At 45.4% G+C, this 23,417-nt stretch overlaps 2 protein-coding genes across 5 annotated transcripts in view; both read right to left on the bottom strand.

Moving 5' to 3' along the window:
• Nucleotides 1–10,685, bottom strand: part of Parp1 (Poly-(ADP-ribose) polymerase) — a 45,909-nt gene extending 35,224 nt beyond the window's left edge. Inside the window, exons 1-6 of the mRNA XM_037416330.2 lie at nt 10,369–10,685; nt 5,076–5,217; nt 4,667–4,776; nt 3,163–3,296; nt 970–1,041; nt 757–856 (exon numbers count right to left, since the gene is read on the bottom strand). Coding sequence (XP_037272227.2) covers nt 757–856; nt 970–1,041; nt 3,163–3,296; nt 4,667–4,776; nt 5,076–5,217; nt 10,369–10,614 — 804 coding nt within the window. The 5' untranslated portion in view covers nt 10,615–10,685. The remainder of the gene's footprint in view (nt 1–756; nt 857–969; nt 1,042–3,162; nt 3,297–4,666; nt 4,777–5,075; nt 5,218–10,368) is intronic.
• Nucleotides 10,686–16,140: 5,455 nt separating this feature from the next.
• The window catches only part of LOC119164196 (T-complex protein 11-like protein 1), a 42,584-nt gene continuing 35,307 nt past the window's right edge, over nt 16,141–23,417 (bottom strand). For 3 of the 4 annotated variants that reach the window (XM_075871195.1, XM_075871198.1, XM_075871196.1), the window contains 4 exons: nt 19,574–19,910; nt 17,662–17,850; nt 17,127–17,295; nt 16,141–16,708 (listed from right to left, as the gene is read on the bottom strand). In XM_075871195.1, coding sequence (XP_075727310.1) covers nt 16,515–16,708; nt 17,127–17,295; nt 17,662–17,850; nt 19,574–19,910 — 889 coding nt within the window. In that variant the 3' untranslated portion in view covers nt 16,141–16,514. Of the gene's footprint in view, nt 16,709–17,126; nt 17,300–17,661; nt 17,851–19,573; nt 19,911–23,417 lie in introns of all 4 variants that reach the window. The other variant, XM_037416327.2, reaches the window with a different exon arrangement.

Genomic DNA, 23,417 nt, shown 5'->3' with positions numbered 1-23,417 from the left:
TGCGCAACTGCTATATACTCTGCCTACATTTGAGCACCGTCCCAACGGGTACATGTCAAACCTACTGCACGCTTCGTAGAAAGGTGCCACAGCTGTAGTCCCGCCCCTGTAGATCTTGAGAAAGCTCGACAAATAGACCACGACTCCTCTCACGTTGGTGATTGAAGTGTAAACACGTCCAACGTGTTCGACACATATGGCACAAGTACCGTGAACAAGTGCTACAGCTCTCTGGTTCAATTTCCTGATAAAAAAGTCTCATCTCACACAAAAGTGCCTTCATTACACCAAATCTTCAATATAGTTGTAGATCTAGTGCACCCTCATAAGGGCAAAATGTTTTCTAATTGCTTAACTATATTTAACTCGTTACATTCATGTTTATTATACCAGAATTTGATTACACCTGTTCCTTGCTGGATTTTAGAAGTGTGAAATGTTTCAGCAATAAATATAAAAGTCAAGCCCTGACGTGAGTTAGGTCACAAATTAATGTTGCAGGTTAATTATTAGGCCAGCGTCATGGCTGCCAAAAATCAACTAGTAAAGCTCTAGGCAAGGGCATCGCTTTTAGGCGGGCTCAATACTGTTAATATAAGCACGAGCTGCAAGTGCAGTTGCTATAGGGCTCACAAAATTGCCTCTTCAACGCCCAGCAGTTGGCGTTTACACACGGGGTGAAAAGCTGGGACATCGGCACTGCTACAGAGGAAGAGAACAAGACGGCAATGTCCGCTAAGACGCCTCGTCTTCTACCTTGAGGGCTTTCTCCTCTTCGAGGTCGACCTCCTTCTTCGGTTGCTTGGCAGCCGACGGCCCGTCGACCACATCCCCGCCTTCCTTCGGCTTTCGCTTTCTGAAATTCAAAACCAGTTTCCAAGTTATAGCCCTTACATACTGGTTAACCGAAGCAGTGACGCTTCCATAAGCCAAATGGTGAAGGGAATGCGCACAGAAAAAGAAACACACCTGTCCTGTTTCTTCAGCTTCTCCTTGAGCATCTTCTGGTCATCGACCCCCAGCGTCATGAAACCTGGAAGGCTGTGGCACCATATTGCTTTTCACAACTCTGTTCACAACTTTGTCATGCTCACTAGATACACGTTAAAAAAATACATTTCATATTAAAGACAAGAAATGTCAAACTGCTCACTCAGAAAATATTCTACAGTCGACTCTCGTTAATTCAAACTCGAAGGGACCAGTGGATTTTATTTGAACTATATTATCAAAAAGTTTGAACTATCAGGAGTTCTCAGATATATGACTCTGGGTGAGGTGATGCCCCACAAATTATGGTTAGGCATTGATTTTATCACATTAAAAAATTTTTAAGCATTTTTAAACCCTAACTACATGCAATGAAAAAAAGCAGAGGGTTAAGGCCTACAAGTTTATCGGCCATTTACTGTTGATCAGACCTTATAAAGAAATCGTGAATCGCCAACTGTTGCTCTGCTATATGTGCCTTCAGCACAAAGCCCTCTATACCAGTTGAGAAGCATCACGGTTTACCACCAGCTTTGTAGAAAAAAGGTTATTGTAGGGCATTCCTCAAAGACATTTGGCCCTGGTCAATCAGCTGAAATAGCGTTTGCTTGTAGCATGTGACCGGCAGCAGGGAGTCGACCTTACGAAAATATATGCTGGACAAAACGTACACTTTCTCTGCAAGGTTTCCAAGCGAAGATTTCATAGATCACAGATTTCGGTGGTGATGCGCGCGAAACACCGGGCTCCGGCAAGATAAAGAAATGGGGCTATTGAAGGTGCGTCAGTTACATGCGTATTTGTACATTCAGTTCTCCACTAATCAATGATCTCTTGATTGTTGACTTGTAGGCGACCAGCCGCGTCTGATATGGCAATCTGATCTTTTTATCGCATGGACTTGTCATTTTACATAGCCACTTTTTATCGTTGCGCGGATATGAACACGGCTGCCGTCGTCACCTGTAGCAAATGAAGTGTTCTGCTGCTCGGCATGTGCATGGTGCTCCAATTCCTGGGACGCAGGAATGCAACAGTTGGGAGGAGGCATTGTGCAATGTGATAAAAAAAAAAGAAAGTAGTATAACAAGCACGATGGCGCAATGCCTCACTTGTTCCTATTCTCCCGGTAAGGCAAGAGCTGCTGAATTCTTTCACAGCACAGATGTTTTAGTACGACGCTAGGCCGTGAAATCAACAAAAATTATCAGAATCATGATCAGCTTACACATCTTAGTGCATTGCTCCGCCGTCGTGCTCCCTGCAGTCATATTCATAAGAACTTCCTAATTAAGCTTATTTGTTAATGAAGATTTTGCTGATTAAGTACACACTAATTAAGTACTCAAATGACCAGACTAATTAGGGGTGTAACTAGATTGTTGAAATTAGGACAAACAGTTAACAAGCTCACTAATCATTTACTTGCCGTAGCCGCAACACTTCACCTAGCAATGAAGTTCTGTGCAAACCACAGCCAAGTCTTGCAATGCCTAGCTAAAGCTAGCAACAACTCAGTCAAGCCTGTAGAAACCGACACGAGCTAGGTGGGCCACAAGCTCTGCTATCGATCCAGCCTTGCACGAAGAGTGCAAGCCGCCAACATTTTTGAAGCTCAGCTTTTGAGCACCGATTGATGCGTTGAGTGGTGTCGGCGGCATCATAAGCGGCAGAGCGAACAAAGATGAAAGAGGGTGAATGCTGGGTGCAGCAGAGAACGGAATATGGCAATAGTGAGGAGGAGAAGGGAACGACAGGCTTCGCGGTGGCCCCCTGTGGTGCCTCGGTCATGCATGACATCAACAGCATGTATAGAAATTAAGCGCCGCATAGATAGAGGCCTGTCTGCGACGGCTGTTGTGGAATGTGCCCAAGCACTGCCTTCCGTGGTCTCCCTATTAGCAAGGCAGTCACACCCCTGTCCGTCTGTGGCAGTTGACGTGGAATGGGATACACAAAATTGTCCATGCCAGTAACAAAATTGTCCATGCAGTGTACCTGTATACAAAAAACAGCCTAACCCAATTCTTCTTGAACAATGAGTGACGCAACTGGTGGAGGTTTCCACTCCATTGAGCAGCATCGTAATCATCAGCGATGTTTTATCTCTTCAGGGCCCTAAGTCCCTTAAATGCTGCCAGTTTTCACACACTTATCAATCTAAGTAGCTACCTTTCAGCACCCAGTGTGTAGTCGAGGTCGTCACGCTTTTGGACAAAGCAGTCCACATGGAACCACATTGGAATTGCCCCTCGCATCTTGGCATAGCCGCTGTCATAGTCATTCTTGGAAATCCTGACCTCTCCCTTGAAGAAAGAACGAAAAAAAAGCACGGTAAGAATAACAAAAGTAATTGTACCTCAACTACTCAAATTCTATAGCCCCCCCCCCCCATCCCATCGTGCATACAATATTGCCACAGTGCTGTGATGGCAAAGTGAGAAGTCAAAGCATAGGGCAAACATCAAAGCGACACTAACGAAAAAAATTAATATTATCTTGTCAATAAATTACTTTTTCACAACTAAGAACACCACGCTTGCTACGAGAAGATGCTTGGTAAGCAAAAGATACGCAAAAAGAAAATGCGGTTACCGAGCCACCTTAAAATTCCCTCACCAAACGTCACAGCATCGCTGATTTTGCACGGCACCTAAGCAGTTCCTAATCCACAAAAATGAGGAACATTGTCGCCTAAGGGAATGACAGACTTAGCATACCATGTTTAGGAAAATTTCGTTGAGCTAATGTCGCCAACGTACAAAAAATAACTCGTATGCATGACATCATGGAGATTTCGGCACGAGATTTGAAAATGTAACCTTGACCTTCGTTTTTTTTTCTTCTATTAATAAACCTACCATGATACACTGAACAAGTGATCCTGTTACGATGAAGGATAATTCAAGAAGATGAGGAGGGGAGTCCTTACTCTGTCATGGATCAAGATGGCAACGTAAGAGCCACTAAAACAAAGAATGCACACCTGTACTTCTAACTAAAAGAGCCGCTGAATATGCACGCATCCACCGTTTTGACTTGCTCTCGTTGGGCATTTTAATTCGGTAACTGAAGGCAAGCAAGACTGAGAAAATTTAAATTTTATTTAATTATTCCCTATAATGCTACATTGCATCCTCAACAGCTGCAGTAAATTCACACTTCATTATGGCCATGGCTTCTATGAAGTGAAGAAAAATGAACTTTATTTGGTTCTGGAGAGCTGGTCAGACACCCCTCTAAGAGGGGTCCGCCCAATTGCTGGCCGCATCCACAGTGGAACTGGAAGACATCACTGATGTTTTCACAAATTGAGCTACAGGTGTTACATCATCGTGCCCCATGTCAGTTACACCCCATAACTTCAAATCTTATAACCTCATCACATAACATGACTCTCTGCCCTCTTCAACACGATTTCTTTTTCCTTGAAAGCCATTCGTCATTATCCGTCCTGCACATTACAGATCCTGTAAAATTTCACCTGTTTATCTCTTTCTGTATTGGACAATCGCGAGCTGCATGTGCTTCTCTCTCCTTTTTTTATCTCCTAAGCCTTCGTAGATATATTTTGGCAATCCAAGCATACAGTACACCAAAATACAGCTACGCCTTTATTTTACCTATTTCACAAATAAATGCACGCATAGCCTTGATGTTTTTTTTTTATACTCACTTTTGCAATCTTCTCGTTGCAACCTTTACAGGTGCTTTTGCCGGACTTGGCATATTCAGTGGCAAAGTCCTTCAGGTCCTCTTCAGTAGTTCCTGTGGCCAGTTTGGCCTCTGCAATAATGAAGGGGCTCAGTGTCAAAACATCCTTCACCCATCATGAACCACTTCATAAAGGCAACCATAACAATTTGTAAACCATGCAAACCATTCACTTTGGGAATTCACTACGCTTTTATTGAGCAGTTCCTCCTCATGAAAGCTTATCCCTAAATGACTAAAGCAGTACCGAATGACAAACTCTTACGTCTAGGTCCATTATAAGCGCAAGAGGAACAGGGGAAAGCAAGACGGGGGGCAACATAGACACTGACGATCACTCACTACTCTAACCAAAGACCCAAGCCACTCACCGATCTTCTCCTCAATACGCTTCTGGTCTTCATAACGCAATGTGCCAAACTTGTCTATGTCGCCTACGGACTTTGGCCGCTGCTTGGCAAAGAAGCACATGAAGTGGTACCAGTTGGGCGTCTTGCCGTCAAACATGGGCGACTGCACAAAGGGAAACAAGAAATTGGCATCTAAACATTAGAGACCTATTTTTTGTGTCCTCTTTTGAGCGCATTCCTGCAGAACTGTACACGAAGATAAGTTCGTACTGATTAGCTCGTGCACATACTCTTTCCAGAATTGTTCATATGCCCAAGCAGTGAAAAGCCTTGAGTGCTTCAATTCTAGGGGTGCTTCAACGCACTCGGGCACTGAGCGCAAACAAGTGAAGAAAATTTGCCAGTGAATTCACACCTTTATGGGGCAAAGCAATTGAAATCGCACTAATTTCAGGTGCAAGCAGAAGTCAGTGAACCCTTAGGAAAAGCTCAGTTTCCAGCAAGAGCGTTGATTTTTAGCTGTCCATCGCAGTGTGCAGATGTGCATTGTGGTGAAGCATTAGTGATTAGGCAAAGCGTTGTGGCGAAGCATTAGCGATTGCATGCGCACAGTGCCAAAGAAAATTGCCACTGCCATTCGACACAGCCTATGCGAAGTCTACATAAGGTCTTTGAAAAATTTGGGGTTTAGTGCCATGCAAGAATAATTTGAAACTTACAGGAGCACTGACATCAAATTTACTCATGCCAAGATTTTTGCGTCAGCGAGTAGCTATAGATTCTGTAGCAGCGATTCGTGACCTAAAATGCAACTGAGGGGTGAATAACCATCACTTTTAATTATTTATATCACTGGTACCTAGCACAATTCAAAATGGCCGGCAATCCCGCTACTTTTAGCGCTGCGGAGCACTAGCCGTGGCGCTACTTCGCGGTCACCTCCAGATCGCGCCACAGCTGACCACTTCTCAACAGAAAAAAGTGACGTCAGGCTCAGCTTCTCCGCAAATATTTCGTCTGCTTGGCGGACACATTCAGTCATGCCTTGCCACCTGCATTGCTGTCGTCGCCGTACAAGTGTCGACTTGGGTTGAATACGATAGTCTGGAGCTTGGAATCCCCGCGATTCACGACGTCATGAAATATTTTTGCTTCGATCGACCTTTTGCAGAACTCAGATTCCAAAATGGACGCCGTTCCAAGCAGCACTGAAGAGGTGCCCAAGCTATATTGGTGTGTTTTAGAGTGCACAGCATCCAGGTATATGCAGAGGGGTCAATGGAATATCCCCAGCGGCAATGAGCACCAGCAGAGAAATCAAATACGTTCCCTGCTTGTCAGGTTCCTTGCGTCTCCAGATGGCCTCACTTATCCAGCCTCTCGCGGATGCGGCGGTAGTAACACGGTATTACGCGGACGCAAAGTCTACAGTGAACTAAAATTCAACGATACCTGCGTGTTACTTGTTAGCAATAATATCTGACTATACGCGGTTCCATTTCGATAGCCTGTGGTCGTGTTGGCGTGTTGGCCTCATTGCACTTTTTTTGTCCTTCGAACGAGATTAGTGCAACTCACAACGATTCCCCAACATGGTGATCGACAAGCACACGTTTAATCATGCTTTTTTCTTTCACCGTTCTTTTAAATGTGGTTTTCATCTTGATAATTTTACGAAATCAAACTGGTGCGACGAAGATCAGATGAGACGAGCGAGTGCATTTTCAGGCTTCAGCGCCACAATAAGAACACTCGGATCGTACACGTCATCGCTACTACGGCATCATCACTCAGGATGGTATTTGTGGAATGTATCACACTGAACACGTAGCACTAGTGTCGATGCTGCAGGGCACTCCAATTTCCATTAAACTCTCATGCACTGTTTGCTGCCGAAATGAAATGACTTCCACGCGACGTATTCCATTCAAATTGGGCTAAGATGACCTACGCACACCGAGCAATCGCTGAAAGGGCACATCTCGATTCTGAAATTTGATGTCAGTGCTGCTTTAAGGCGAGAACCAGCTGAGCACATGATCCTCGCCTTAAATAGGTGCGAACCATGCACTAAGCCTGGTAGGCAAAGCACAGCTCGCGTAGGCCATGAGACAGGTAACGTGGTTGCTTGGGCGAGTTGGTACGACATGATTCACATAAAAAACAGCACCAATAACGAGTCTGTCTCCTTCTTTCTCTTGTCCCTCGTAATTGGCGCTGTTTTTTATGTGAACCATGAGACAGGGCTTGAACATTTCAACCACGCTCGAGCCCCATGCTCGATTTACTGTCAGAATACACGGTGCAGGCATCACCATTCATCCATGAGCCATAACTCATTACTTTGTTTGCCAATAGATGACACCTTGATGCGGACATGCTTTCTTTAGCTGTCACTTAACGGCACACTGAGCAGCCACTGCAGATTGAGGCTACACGCCCGCATGTTCTCTTTCATGATAAACGACATTGTACATACTTTAGTAAGGCTGATTGCAATAAGAAAAAGTGCACGGTGGAAAAGATGGACAGTGGGTTCCAAGATAATACAGAAATACCGCACGTTTGCGGTGCCAAACCAGGAATATGTTACACCAAAAATGCCCCACTACCGTTTAATCGAGTTAAACAGTCAACTTTCGGTGCAGTTGGCACAAGCTATGCCTAAATGATTACAGTAAAGCCCCCAGAGACCGGATAGTAGTAAAATGGCTGAGTTCGACTACCACTGCATATATATGCAAGCAATCGTATAATAAATAGCTTACTGTCAGTCACCTCAGTTACCATTTTCTCCGGCATATGAAGTAGTTCTGATTAACATCTTACACAGAAGCCCCTCATAGTCACCAAGCTTGTTTACTATACCTAATAAAGTACAAGAAGTTCAATGAATCATTTAAAACGAGCAGCAACGTAAAACCTGTCGCCAATAATCGATTCAGTTTCATGGTGCCCCCCCCCCCCCAAAAAAAATCTGATATTCACGACCTCAAGAGCTGAAAATGGCTAACAATTTCGTCTTCTCTCATAAAACTGCACTGCTAAAAAAATTACTTCCTTGCCAATATATAAGTATCCATTTCAACATTAGTAGTAAAAAAATTACACACAAACCTTTGCAAAGACATATACTACTTCTGCATACAATACCCTGTTTCTTTCCTATTTTGTTTTGTATGTACATGCTTGCCTGATTCCACTCATATGTAAATATGCGATAAACTTAAAACTGCTATGCATAAATATGGGCCCAGCAGTTGTTTCCAACAAATTTATGCATCAATAAAAAATAAATGAAAAAAGAACGCCATGGTCACTAATCTACCGCGGTGCCCTGTACGCACTTGCCTACTATTATACTAGTGCATGTTGCAGAAACCTGCAATTTGAAGCAACCAAGTGCTTGGTATATTTTTCAAAGGCCAAGGGCTCTAATTTCACTTTCACAGGCTATGCAATGGTAGTAATGATTATTAGTGAAAAGCAGCATGCGCAACAATGAGTAAAAACTATGCCGCCAGTCCATGTGGCGTCGTTCTTGCTTTATATGTTCAGTTCCTTCCTTTATAACATGTAACACGAACTAGCTCAACCTCGTTTCCATTCGCGATTCAAGTCTTTTACTATTTACTATTAGTGTACAGCTATTCTCCGTGAACAAATGTGGCAATACAAAATGCACTAGTCTCCTTGAGGCAGGCAAAGTTTAGACAGAAGAGCTACGGTTGAGGTTCGCCTACACCTACACATGTGGAATGCTTACCACGAAACTGACATGCCTTGAGCGTTGTGGCATACCTTTAACGCTTTGGACACTAACCGTAACCTATACATAAATTTTCGATCTTATCGCGCATATACTGCTGTGGCATACATTCACTGTGAAGTACATGAGGGTCAGCAGGACACTGCCCTGATGAAGCCATCCCAAAGTATAGTTTGAAAGGCCCCATGTTTCAAGCATCACAATGTGCTTGTTCGACCATTAATCAATCACACATTGTCACCACCTGGAGACGAGACAAACAGTACATATGCCCTGTAGGCTTTATTGGGAAGTGATTTCAGGCCTTTACTAGCACGACACAACATACAGATACATCAACCAACAAACAGTCGATGTAGTGCCTACATAACGTCTCAACACAGACACATCGGAACACTTAAGTCCCATCACAGCGGCAAGGAATGGAGTAAACTTTCGGAAGCTATTCTAATCCCCCCGACAAGCTTCGTTCGGTTCTAGAGCGCGAATCATATCAGATGCATGGCCGAGTCGTATCCCTTCCAACTTGAGAGGCTGCTTTAGAAGCCCTTACCACTTTGTCTTTCTGCTATCACTAGCGGGGACACAGAACAGCTACCTTAGAGTACGCATGAACGACCGCTAGGAACCCTGCCATCCGATTTTACCACGTCGCTAGCGTGCCTGGCGCGTTCGAGATAAGTGATGAGATAACTGGATGCGAGTTCATTGTACAACTCAATAGCGGAAGAAAGTAAACACGTAAGAAGGCAGTATTCATTTTCTTCATTTGTCTCCTATTCATTTGTCTCACGGGCAAACGATGAAATAAATGTTCCGAGTCGCAAACGCGTCGCGACACACATTTACAAGGTTACGCGCAATTTACCCTTCACTGGCGCGCTACATACAGAAATACGAAGAACCGTTTAAAGAGCTGTCGTAATAAATTTGATACACACACGCTACACACTTCAGACAAAATGTAAAGGTAAAGTAACGGAAGGCGAGTCCTCTGCAATCGCCGCGCGCCAACCAGTCTACTAAAGGCGCATTCGCGCGCGGCAACAGATAAAAATATAACGGCCGCATTTCTTATGCAGCGGAATCCGGCGTGTGTCCTTGGAAACGCCAAGCTAGTCTAGTCGACATGGGCTCCTACGTCTGACATAACGGCAGCCAGCCTCGCAAGGACTAGACAGGCAAATAGCGCGCTGGCATGCCGCAATGAATCGAGGCGCGGTGCCCGCCGCGCGCGAACAAAAAAAAAAAAAAGTGAAAGCGGGGTTGGCAGCTACATCTTGTCTAGATGAGCTTCTACCTCTGACAAAACGGCATGGACTAGCGCGTTATGCATGCCGCAATGGATCGGGGTCGGAGATGGTGCGGTGCGCAAAGGTTTATGGAGACCATTCGCCGCATCCGCATAGAAAAATGAAAGCGCGGTTGGCAGCTTATAACAAGGCTCTCACAGCTCTATTTAGGAGCCTCAGAAGGGATCGAAATCTTGTCAAGACGCCGCGGTAGGTGGGTTCTTTACGTAAAAACGCCGGTAGACTACCTCACCTGCACCATAACAGCAAGGCGAAGCTCGGCGTTGTCGATCTTGGACTTGCAACCCTTGCAAGACGCGCGGCCGCTCTTGGCGTATTCGGCCATGTACGGAAGGTCTTCAGCCATGTCGTCTTTGCTTCGGTAAGCGTAGTAGAATGAAATATGCGGATACGGAAGAAAAGGTGTTTCTACCAGCGCTTTGCTAGCCCACGCGTTGCCGCACCGTCCACACAAACACAAACAAGCGCACAAAGGCATAAAAGCGCGCGCAGTCCAGAACCCAGGTTATCTGATTGCAGCATACACTGCGTTTGCGACGTACAGTGGCTGCAATACAATTGTCGTTCCTGCAGTTCGCTTCTAGAATACAACAGCGTAATGTGTTTTTAATTATTTTACATTTTGGTGGATATTTGTATTGAAATACGCGAAAAACGCAACCGTTGTAGACCGCCCGGGACGAGGCTAAATTATTCAAACACTGCGCGGGAAAATTGCAAGCCGACCACGTGGCATGCTCGACTCCCTTGATCTACTCCTCGCGCGTCGTTTTCTGCCACGCTGAGCCTTCGAGGAATTCGTTGACTAACTTTTAAAAATTAGACAATCATTTTGATCAAATTTATCCAGTTTCACTGAAAAAGAAGCCCTACTAGCGCCTCCTAAAAAAATCATTTTGGCGCGAATCCGACGTAGAGTGGGCCCTTTGAACTCGCGCGCAAATGCTTTAGCTCAAGCTTTGCAGACTGACAGTGCACTAGGGACGCAGTCGTACACCGAGTCATGGCTGTCGGCAGAATTTTGTCGGGGGGGGGGGGAGGGGGGGGGGGCTGTAAGCCCATGTTGCATCGCGGCTGAGGCAGGAGGGGTGGCTGGTGTGGCTAGAGGGTGGCAAGTTCCCCTAGCTTTTGCACCGCCCTGCCAACGCCCATGCACATAGGTTCCTTTTCTTTCTGTATTCTTAAATAAGGAAAGGTCTTAGTTCAATGAAATAGGGCACTATATTCTACGAGATTTCTAGGCCACGAGAAATCTCGTAGTGAAAACGGCGCCAGAGAGAGAAAATTGTCAAAAGAAAGGAAACACAAGGCAAGCACAGTCATCTTTTTGGTAGTTTTTTCCCATTCACAAAATGTGATATCAACTATCCCAACCAACAGACCACAGTTCTATGCAGTTAAGAAGTAGTAACTAGATCTGTATGCACACATGCCTGTAACATTCACAGGACTTTGCTACACTGACAGGTACATGTTCCGGAACTATCCACAATCGTCATTAAGATCATTAAGAAGTATCATCAAAGAGGCAGATGTGGCAGCTCAGTACAGCTAAACAACAACAATCCTGCTGCTACCCCGGCTCATCCATATGCAGAATCATGCAGGTTGTTAAGCACACTCATGCACGAGCAGCTCCCCTACTTTGAAACTCGGTATGTGAAAAATTATCCTAGCTGGCAGCAACCAGTGATAACAGACACGCTTGCAACGCTGACTCTGTGGCATGTCAGTGATCACCGGATTGACAGCCATATTGGACTTTTTGTACAGTCACTTAAGTTGCGCATACACAACAGAAACAACGCAAGCACATATGTCTTTTCTCTCGTGCCCATCTGTTTTGTTTAGGCCAGTAGTTTTTTGAAACACTAGATGAGGTTTAATAGAACCATTCACACAATGACGAAAGACAAGTTTCATCAATACAGCAGACATATTTTATTAAACAACAGGCCTTGCTTCTTCAGGGACACAAAAAACCTCGCACGGTGAATGAACAAAAATGCAAGATGTGTAGACTGCATACATTCAGACAAGAATGGTTAGCACAAAAAAATACATCAGTAAAAATATCGATCACCTTCCTAAAGAGCACCACGTACTGGCACCTTCTAGAGGAGACTAGACGAAGCTCGATTTGCAAATAGACAAAACTAGAGGGTTCTAGAAATATAACACGACCCAAAGTTGACAGGCGCTTATCAGCCCGAAAATAAAGGAGCCCAAGTAGCTCTTATGTTCCCCATCACTGATCGTACTTTGCCGGAGTGCTAAGACGCTGCTCGAACTTGCTATTTCTAAAATCCTCTAGTTTGAAAAACTCAAAACTGCCTTCCTGGGAGGCTTCACAGAGCTACTCAGGCGTTTCAAATAAGGGCAACTTTCTGCGCAAAAAGTCGTAACTGGGCAATAAATAAAAAAATAAACTATGGTCGGTTAAAACTTCATAGAAGTATGCGGAATTTCATACAAGATTCCAGCTGCCTGTAACCCTGCCTTCGGAAAGCATTGCCAAGTGTATCCACAGAACAATTTCTTTAATCGCGGAGATAATTGGCTGCTGCGCTTTGGTCATCCAGATGTGCCCTCCCCGGGCTTAAGTTGTATTAGAGTATAAATACACGTAATGTAGAGGCAGATTCGAGCCACTACATGTGCTTCAAACAAGGGGTTTTAAAGCTAGAGAATCTCACATCTTACAATGATTGCAGCATCTAGGAGTTCGTGACAAAGTTTTCCCTGTCGTCAGGGTAATAAAACTAAGATGCCTCGACCGCTGAATCGATTTTAAGCATGGTGTATTACAGCAGGAAGGATTACTGTGACAGTGTTCACAGGTCAACATACTTCAAGCACACAATGTATACGCTAGGCACGGCAGTGGTTCGTCAGCCACAACCTTTCTAACATCACAGCTGCTACATATACTGAAGGCTTTTCGTTTCTTTTTCAATTTGCACAGATTATTGCGTATATGACAATGTTGGTAAGTACGTCAATGAAAGTACATTTACGATAAGGACACATAAACAAAACCTATTCATTATTTCAATTCTGAACATGCTTCACAAGCAGCATTTAATAAGTTGAAAAAGAAAACTGAGGGCTAAGAAGATAGATTAGTACCAAATCGATACATGCCCATTCAGTTTATATCTATATATAGAACTTGTGTAGCGACAAGCGAGAAACACGCAGCTCGCTGCATACTAGATCAATAGACACATCATAGAGAATGTGGCACTCTTAGAGCCAGCAGCAATATTTCTACACAACTAGATAGAGGCAGTGAACAGATACTAGAGATCAAGCTAAGGCGACGTACGCACACACATTTACTACAGTGCACAGCTTCATATACAGTTATAATTATTTATTCACAAAAAAATATGGTAAAGTAGGCTTTTGTTTTCCTCCAGATATTTCAGTACATACGTAAGACTGATCTTAGAGTTTATCACTGATTGTGTCATCTGAACCTGCCAGAGTTAAAAGAAATTATCAAACTGTAGTGAAAGCAGACAGCATTATAGCACTCGTTTATAACTTGTCATGTCACTCTATCACATAACCGACGACATTCCACCTGGTCTGCATCAAGGTCATGTATGATGAAATTCCGAGTGTCCCACATCAATTATTGAATCCCGTCTACGCAGGAATTCCACATGTTTCGCATCAACTTTAGGTATGATTAATTTCCATACATTCCGTATCAATCAGCCTCAGTTATAGCGGAATTCGGTGTGTTCTGTATCAGTCTCGTTTATGACAGAACTGACGGGGCTCCACCAAAGACTACACTACTTGCCAGAATACTAGACAACACAAACATTAGCCACGTGTTGACAATGAGCATTTCTGGCTCTGTGTTCATTCAAGGTAAGTGGAAGTAAGCTTCATGGATGCGATAAACAATATTATCCCCAACTTTTACTACAAATAAATGTTTGCGACAATTGTGCCAACAAAGAACGCCTCTTTAATATTTCACACTTCGAATGAAAAGGTAGAAACACAAGAATATCCCTATTGCATTCCACAGTTGGCCAGGGCATCCATAAACACCACAGGCGTTCCTGCTGCCTCCCATATCCATGATATTGCATTCCACATGTCCATATATACACATCCAACACAACACTAAAGCCCTCTGACGACTGTGTTTTCTAATGTCACGGCGACTATGGAAGGTACAATCACACAGGTTTCCCAAACGCACAATTACAGGTGAGAATTCTATAGATCAGAAATGTATAGCAACCAGTACATCACAACGTGCACCAGAAACAGCCCGAAAACACTGCTAATCCAGTCGCAGCTCAAACAGTGGTCAGCCCGAAATCACCATGATTCTACACCCCGTGAATTCTGTTCCCAGTGTTAGGATTTGACAGTACTAATGTTCTAACTTTTTTTCTTCAACTTTTTTGTTTTACAGCATCACAGGACAGGCAACACATACATCTTTGCAAGTGCTAGCATTCACAACCATCAAATCTGCACCAAAATGAAAGGTAATAACTTCAGTAGACTTTCAAATGTACCAACAACAAGCAATAACATAAGTGTCAAGCTTTCAAAATTAATGTTGTGATTATAGCTATACCACAGCACAATGACTTGCATTTAATTTCTACATGAGGTAAACACAAGGATAAGTTACTATCAAAGCTTGCTTTAGCATAAACACATTCAGGTATGTAAATATTGTGTGTATTTCATGCTCTCAAAGATTAAATATGCAGCCAAAACACGTAGCATGAACATTGCCTTCATAAACATGCGATGGAGTGCACAAAAATATTTTTCCCTCAGGCAAACTATGAATATTAAAGCACATAATTATGTTTCACCTTATTTACAAGGGCCCTGAGCCACTTATGTGACTTTGTTATGCTCAGTTGTAGCTGCCAAACAGTATCTATAAAATTTTACATCGAAGTAAACACCATTTAGGACAGTAGCATGTTTTAATACAGCTCGCAAAGCATTTGTAAGGCCGCTTCTTACTTAGTGCATCTGAGTGAAAGTTCTCAGCCCCTGCCACATTTGAAACATGCTATTCTTACATATGCAATGCTGGTACAAACATTACGTACGTCATACTATAACTCGCTCGTAAAAGATGAGCAGTGATGTAGGTAAGGAAATAAAGTAACAGAAAAGCTATGTCACAACAGTCACAACATCTGAAAGCCAGGCAGTCACAGCTAAGACAGAACGAAGTCAATGACTTTGGTCGAATATGCTACAGGGCATACGAGATTTAGTGTCAGCTTTTTTTAGCTGCCTGTCCTTTCATTCATAGAAAAGCAGCAACAAACAACTTTGAATGCTCACATGCACATGATTTAAACAAAAAAAAAAAAGACTGCTGCGACATTCATTTCAAGAATTCGACACCACACTGATAGCAGTGCACATCATTTGTGGCCAGGAAGTGACAAATGCGCAGTAATAATACAAGGGAAAAGATGCGAGATAGACAATGATTAATATTGTGTTGCACGAAGGGACCCCGAACATACCCATTTTGTCTCGGAGGGTTGTGCAAAGCAATACACTATTCAGGGAGCATATGTTTTCAGACTGCATTGAAGATGACGATAACAGCTTGCTTGGATTTGCACATCCTCTAAAGTGAGGGGAAAAATTTACATTGCTTCTTGAGCGGTTGCACAGAATTTTCACTTATTTTTTACATACTAACAGTTAAAAAAAACGAGTCTTTGGGTTAAAGATACCAGATCTTAAGCAAAAGAGGATATGAAACCTCACAGGAACATCAGCAGAGCATAAGCACACACAGGCAGTTGGATCATGCTCTATATTTTTTTGAAAAAACATTAAAAAGATCAGCGTTAAATATAAAACATGTAAAATCATAACAGGCAACATTCTAATAATTCATCAAGCACACTATTTAGCATAGGAGAGTAAACTGACAATCACTTGTGTCGAGATTGGCCCACTGCTTTTAATCGCACGTGGTGAAATCATTGCCGCTCAAGCCTACTGGATTTAGAGACTCGCCATACTGTCCAGTCGTCTCAACTGCATTGCTGATTGTGGCGCACAAATGCGAGCTTTGCCACTCACGACACCTTCTACAATACACAATCTTTTGTACCACATTCGGGGCTACTCTTCAGTCCGTGACGAACATCAGCGGAATAGCACAAATTTGTCAAACCATTAGCCGGATGTTGCATGAAGCATCCCACGGTCGATCACCGAGGTCCAAAAACATAAAGCACACCCGCTAAACAAAAGGGAACACCTCTCTCCCTTGTCACGGCAAAAAAAAAAATTTCACACTGGTTTCACACGATCCCATTTTCTCGCAAACTGGTCGAAGACTGTCTCTTAAGCCTACTTCCGGAGCTCTGCGACGATGTCGCCATACATCTCTCCAAACACTGCCCTGTTGTGCGTCACGAGCCGCAGAAACTGGCCTGTAATGGAGGTCAGCTCTTTCTCTAGAGCCGACAGGCCCGGAGGAATCTGGGTGGGCCGCACTGACCCGGAAGAGATGGCCACCTTGATGAAGTCCAGCACACGCATCACTGCGAATGGAACAGCCATAGAGTGGTGTGGTTAAAGGAGAGAGGGGGGGGGGGGTGCCCGTTCAGCTTTGAATACAAATCAAACGCCTTCCGATTTCTACTCAATTTATGAGGTCTCTCATGCACGAGGAACAGAGGGAACAATGCAAGCACACAAAAAAGCATTTTTGTCGGCTTTCACTGTGTGTGCGAACGGCACGCATTACAGCGGTTAACGCGTGCCATTCGGAGCATAACAGTATGCACACGTCGTGCGGCCGGAGCAAAGGCTTTCTCAGCCGCCAAAGCAACTGCTGCCGCTCTTCATAATGTGCGAGGAGAGGGAGCAGTCGCTTTGCGTGAAGAGGCGGAACACAAAAGCATGCTGTCGCGTGGGAAATGCTAACCAGCCAACGAAACATTGCGGCAGGCCACTCACAGAGCAGCTTCCGGACGTGGTGGTCAGGGGAGCTCATGACCACAATTTGGTCGTACAGCACCCGCTCCTGGCTGATCTGAAGCTGGTTGAAGCCGTGTTTCTGCAAGCACTCCTGCACCTCTTTGATCACCTGACTGGCCACGTTCTTCAGGGTCTCCCTCAGCTCCTCCTCACTGCTCGACAAAAGGAGCTCTCATCAAAACTCACCCTCACCTCTTATCTTTATCTTTATTATCTTTCACCATAGGGGCTGTGGTTACTCGGGATTTTATGGTAAACACTAGAACCTCGATTTAGCTAACACAAATATAACGAATTATCGGTTATAACATAGTAAATGAAAAATAGTCTTGCAATAGATACAGTAATAGGAATATATCTTTATAACGAATTTTCGGATATAACAAACTTATTTTTGTGCAAAGTTCAACATTGCTATAATGAGGTTTGAGCGTACTGATTGGCAACGATGGTAGACAAACTAGAGGACAAACTACCCTAGTGTGTGGAAAGGAGCTAAAACACCTGATCGTACGTGCCTGCAGTCGAGCGAGCCATCTAGCAGAAGCTGCGTGTGGCTCTTGAGGTCGTCCTTGAAGTCCGAGATGCCCTGTAGCGCGGCACCCCCTAGCCGATAAGTGATGCTCAGGATACTGGCAACCAGGGCGGCCAGGTGCACCATGTTCTTGAGGGCCCTGTAGCGTGCCCCGTCCAGATGCAGAGTCTTCGTGCGAATCCAAAGAGGAGACGGGCAGGGTTTGAACCACAGGTTAGGAAAATATAACAGAGACACTTGTGCTCACGCTCTGACCCTCACCTCACATGCATGTAAACTTAACTCTTTCAGATGCTACCTATGAACAACTGTCCACAAATGCGCCACATTTACACTCAGACCTTGACAAAGCAAACTCGAATATAACGAGTTATTGGTTATTAAGAAGTAAATGAAAAGTAGCTTTCTCATAGATACAGTGTTAAGATTGTATGTTTGCAACAAATTTTCAGATATAACGAAGTCATTTCATGGCAGATGCGACTCTTATAATGAGGTTTGAGTGCAAAGTCATTTTGAGGCACTTGATGTTTTATGTCAACAGAAATAATGTCATATTACAATTTTAAAATGAAACTATCAATCGGCAAAAAAACCAGACTGAACGCCGTTTCTGGATTCCAGCTTCTACTTCTCTGCCAGAGCAGCTTGCGCACGTTTATTACTACATCTTTTTGTACACAATATTTATGCATGTCATGGTAATTAAATGTAATGAAATCATTAACTAGTAATAAACATCCATCTGTTCTGATGTCCTTCATGCTCTGTTTTTGCATCAATAAAATCAAATCTCAGGCTAGAAATATAGTGGCAACTCTTTTTTTGTTACGTTCATTAGGAAAAAAAAAATGCTCTAGACCTGGCTCGCGGGCAGCGACTCGTCAGACAAGGCAGCGCTTTCGGCAAAGTGATCATATGCAACAGTAAACTGCAAAATGAACTTAAATGAAGACAAGTTAATAGTGCGGAAGAATCGATTCGTCCAACGCTCAATTCTTAGACACCAGTGGACACAACTAGCAAGAAAAAGTCATGCACGCATCATGTACTTCAGTCATGTACTTTCGACATCAAATGAAACCCAAACAGTGGCAAGCACACGCGAGGCTATGGTGTTTGCTCTCCCGTGATCACCACTGACAGGCATGTGTATCAGGTCAGCACAATGTATTGTGAGAGCCTGTCCATGGTGATAACCGGACTGCGTGCTCTTTCCCTTAGCGTATGCTTGCTGCTGTTCGGGTTCCATTTGATGCAGATGGTTTACAGCCAGCAATCACTCCTCCAATGCTTGGACCATTCAGGTTCGCGAACACTGACTCATGTTTACGTTCACACCAATCAAGTTCCCCGACACTTGTTCACTACCATTCATATTCACTAATACACTGTCACTTATTCACATGCTATATAAGGGGACACTAATTTGATACAATGAATTGGTTCAGGGTGATCTATTGTTTAACGACAACTCCAATGCTAATTTCACCATTTGTAAGTTCATTATTACAGGACAAAGCCAAGGTGAAAGTCTCAATTTAAAACTTCCTGTCGAAATCAAGCACGTGACATTAAAGACTTCAAAGTCTGTTTCTCGCAATTTGTCAGCACCCACTCGATTAAATTTTCTGAAACTTGGTGTGTCTAGTCTATCACACTTTCAGAGAGCAATGTATTTCATTTTTACTCCTCAAGGTGCTGTCAAAGTTTATGACAAGGACATGCGCTTGTTCTCGTTTTTCGAAGTCCTTGTTTAAGCTACACACTCGTATTTTAAGTATATTGAATCACCAACTCACCCAATCAGCCATTTTCACCCCTTGGGTGGCTGAAGGAGGGGAGGAGGGGGCTTATTGGCGTATGCCTATATGCCTATGCAGGGCCTCACCTCTGGGTAAGGCTCGTCGTTGGGCCAAGACAGCAGCTCCATGTAAGCGCCCGCCAGAACACTCGCGAATCCCGGGCCCTTGCAACCGGGCCCGTTAATGGGGTCCGGGCTGTGCTGGTCGCTGAGGTTGCGGAGATGTTCGTAGCTGCGCCTCAGCCACAGCTTCGTGTGTGCGAGTGGGTCTGTCGAAGGGTTGACGGCCGCCTGCGCCTCAACGTACTTTTTGAACTGTTCTTGCTCGTAAGCGACGGAGTGAGACTGGATGAGTGGCCTGGCCAGCTTGATACTAAAGTTGGCCATGTCCATCTTCATCAAGGTTAGCTGCTCCATGATGCCCCTGGTGAAAAGATGATGCCGGGATCGTTGCAATTGACACTGCAGCAGCAACTTAAACACACACACACGCACACACATACAGCACCAATGCTCGCACCACTGGCAACCCATTCTGACTTTGGGCAGCATAAGACATACAGCCAACTCGAACTGTTGTAACAAAGTGCATCTGGCACGAAAATACTACCTAATTTCTGAGAATTCATTATTGTTATGGTGTTTATTAGCCGGCACAGAGCGAGTATACCCAATGGCGACAGTAAAAGCACGGACTCTCCGCGCGAGCGGCGTTCTTTTTGGGTAGACCCACTAGAAAGCACTTGAGAGTTCGACTCATTCCAGTGTTCGGCGGCTTCTCTACAATTACCCCGGGGTCGAAGAGGGAGCCGCCTGGCGACCTAACAGCTTGTCACTATGAGCGGGTCATAGTAAGCCTTCAGGCGCTCCACGTTCACTATGTCGCGCCCGCGGTGGCGCATGTCCGAAGATTGTTCAATTGGCTCGATAAGATAGTTGACTGGAAATGTGCGCTCGATCACACGGTAGGGAGCTTCATATTTCGGGAGTAGTTTGGAAGAAAGGTAAGCTACAGAGGTGGGGATTGAGAGCCATGCAAGGGAACCAGGAAGAAACGTGGGCTCAGAAGTGGCGGAACCATCACGAATACTCTTCTGCCGCTCTTGCTCATGCGTCGTAAAAGTCTTGGCAAGCTCGCGACACTCTTCAGCAAGCCTGGCGGTCTCGAAAATAGGTGTACACTCAGATGGATCCGGCGTGTACGGGAGTATCGTGTCAATGGTGTGTGACGGGTGCCTTCCATACAGCAAGAAGAAAGGTGAAAAACCGGTCGTGCTCTGAGGGGATTGAACAACGTGATAGGCGTAGGTGACGAAGGGCCGTATAGTATCCCAATTCGTGTGGTTAGCGGCGACGTACATCGACAGCATGTTGCCGAGGGTGCGGTTAAAGCGTTCGGTCAGACCATTCGTCTGCGGGTGGTAAGCAGTAGTTTTGCGGTGGACATGGCACTCAGTGAGAATGGCGTCGTCGACTTCTGACAAGAAGACACGGCCTTGATCGCTGAGAAGCTCCAGGGGTGGACCGTGGCGCAGTTTGAATCGATGCAGTAGGAAGGACGCAACATCACGTGCAGTAGCCGCAGGGAGAGCGGCGGTTTCGGCGTATCGCGTTAAATGATCTACGGCGACGATGGCCCAGCGGTTGCCAGTGGACGTCAGAGGGAGTGGTCCATACAAATCGATACCTATGCGCCTAAACGGACGGTCAGGGCAAGGTAACGGTTGCAGACCGGCTGGTGACATGTGTGCGGACGGTTTGCGGCATTGGCAAGCGAGACAGGAGCAAACTGCTAGACGTAGCGGTACATCCCGCGCCAGAAGTAGCATTGCTAATGCGATGGTAGGTTTTGAATACCCCAGAGTGTGTGCACTGTGGATCAGAATGAAAGGATTCACATATCTCCGACCGCAGATTGCGGGGTATCACGAGTAGCCACTGCCGGCCATCGGCGTCATAATTGCGTCGATGTAGGAGACCGTCACGAATGGTGAAATGGTGAGCTCGACGACGCAAGGCACGCGTGGATGGCGTTGCGGACGGATCAGAGAGCAAGTCGATCAGTTGGGCGATTCAATTATCCTTTCACTGTTCGGTAGCGATGATGTCAACATCAATGGCAGGAACAGCAACCGAGGATACTGAGCAGAGCACGTCAGCTTCAGGCAGAGGGGAGCGCGAGAGGGCGTCGGCGTCAGCATGCTGGCGTCCGTTGCGGTAGAGCACGCGGATGTCGTAGTCTTGTAAGCGAAGAGCCCAACGGGGGAGGCGGCCTGAGGGATCCTTCAATGATGACAGCCAGCATAGTGCATGATGGTAGGTGACGACATCGAATGGGCGACCATACAAATAAGGTCGAAACTTTGTAAGCGCCCAGGCGATTGCCAGGCACTCTTTTTCCGTGATGGTGTAGTTTGTCTCGGCTCTCATGAGCGTACGGCTTGCATATGCCACGACATAATCAGGAAACCCGGGTTTGCGCTGCGCCAGGACAGCGCGGAGGCCTACACCGCAGGCGTCTGGGTGCACCTCCGTCGGGGTCTTAGTGGCGTAGAATTGGAGGAGACGTCAGCAAATGGCGGAGCTTCGCGAACGCGTCGTCGCACTCAGACGACCACGATTTGAGGGGCCCGTTACTTCCAAGGGGCTTCGTCAGCGGTAATATAATCGTAGCAAAGTTTCGTATGAAGCGTCGGAAGTATGAGCACAGGCCCACGAAACTACGCAGTTCTTTGACAAACACAGGTTTTGGGAATTCGGCCACGGCCCGAAGCTTGGCTGGGTCAGGAAGAATGCCATCCTTGGACACGACGTACCCTAGGATGGTGAGTTGGCATGCTGCAAAGCAGCACTTCTTTAGATTTAGTTGCAAGCCGGCATTGCTCACACGTGCGAAAACTTCTTTTAGACGTTGGAGATGCGTAGAGAAATCTGGAGCGAAGACAACAACGTCATCAAGGTAACACAAGCACGTGTGCCATTTCAAGTTGCGCAGAACGGTGTCCATCATGCGCTCAAATGTCGCAGGTGCATTACACAGACCAAACGGCATGACGTTGAATTCGTACAAGCCGTTAAATGTGATGAAGGCAGTCGTCGGTCGAGCGTCATCAGCCAGGGGTACTTGCCAGTACCCCGAGCGCAGATCCAGAGAAGAAAAAAATTGGGCTCCGTGAAGGCTGTCAATTGCGTCGTCGATGCGCGGCAGTGGGTAGACATCCTTGCGAGTGATCTTATTGAGCCGTCTGTATTCCACACAGAACCGCACAGAACCATCTTTATTCGCAACAAGAACAACAGGAGACGCCCATGGACTGTCCGAGGGCCGAATGACGTCACGTCGGAGCATATCGTCTACCGGCTCGTTAATTTCCCGGCGTTCAGCAGGCGACACCCGGTATGGACGTTGCCGTTATGGTGGATGGGCACCAGTGTCGATACGATGCGTAACAGTGGACGCACGACCGAGAGAACTTCGCCCGACATCGAAAGAAGAACGGTAATCTTGCAACAGGTCTAGAAGCTAGGAACGCTGTACTGACGTAAGGTTGTCATCAATGTATGGGCCAAATACATCAGGAGATGATGGGTCAGAAGTAGAAACAGCACTGATGGTACGCGAATCGGGACAACGTGCGTCTTCGGGTACGTCCAGGACTTGTGCGTCGTTGACTGGTTCCACTCTGCCGAGACATTCCCCTCGAACCAAGGTAACAGTGTATGGAGATGGGTTGGTCACGAAAATAGCGGCGTTGCCCTGGGTGATTTGCACGGTCGCGAAAGGTACTAGCAACCCTTTCCTTCTGGAAGCACAGTCGGATGGCGAAACGAGTGCGATTGTGTCGGAGAGACCAGTGCAGTAGACCGATACACCCATCGTCGAGCTTGGAGGCACTATAGTATCGTCTTTCACGAGAATCTTGCTCAGTGT

The sequence above is a fragment of the Rhipicephalus microplus genome, chromosome 8 (genome assembly GCF_043290135.1).
Source record: "Rhipicephalus microplus isolate Deutch F79 chromosome 8, USDA_Rmic, whole genome shotgun sequence".
In the NCBI taxonomy this organism is placed as follows: domain Eukaryota; kingdom Metazoa; phylum Arthropoda; class Arachnida; order Ixodida; family Ixodidae; genus Rhipicephalus; species Rhipicephalus microplus.
Note: the sequence above shows the minus strand (reverse complement) of the source record. Positions and strands in the feature narration are given on the sequence as shown.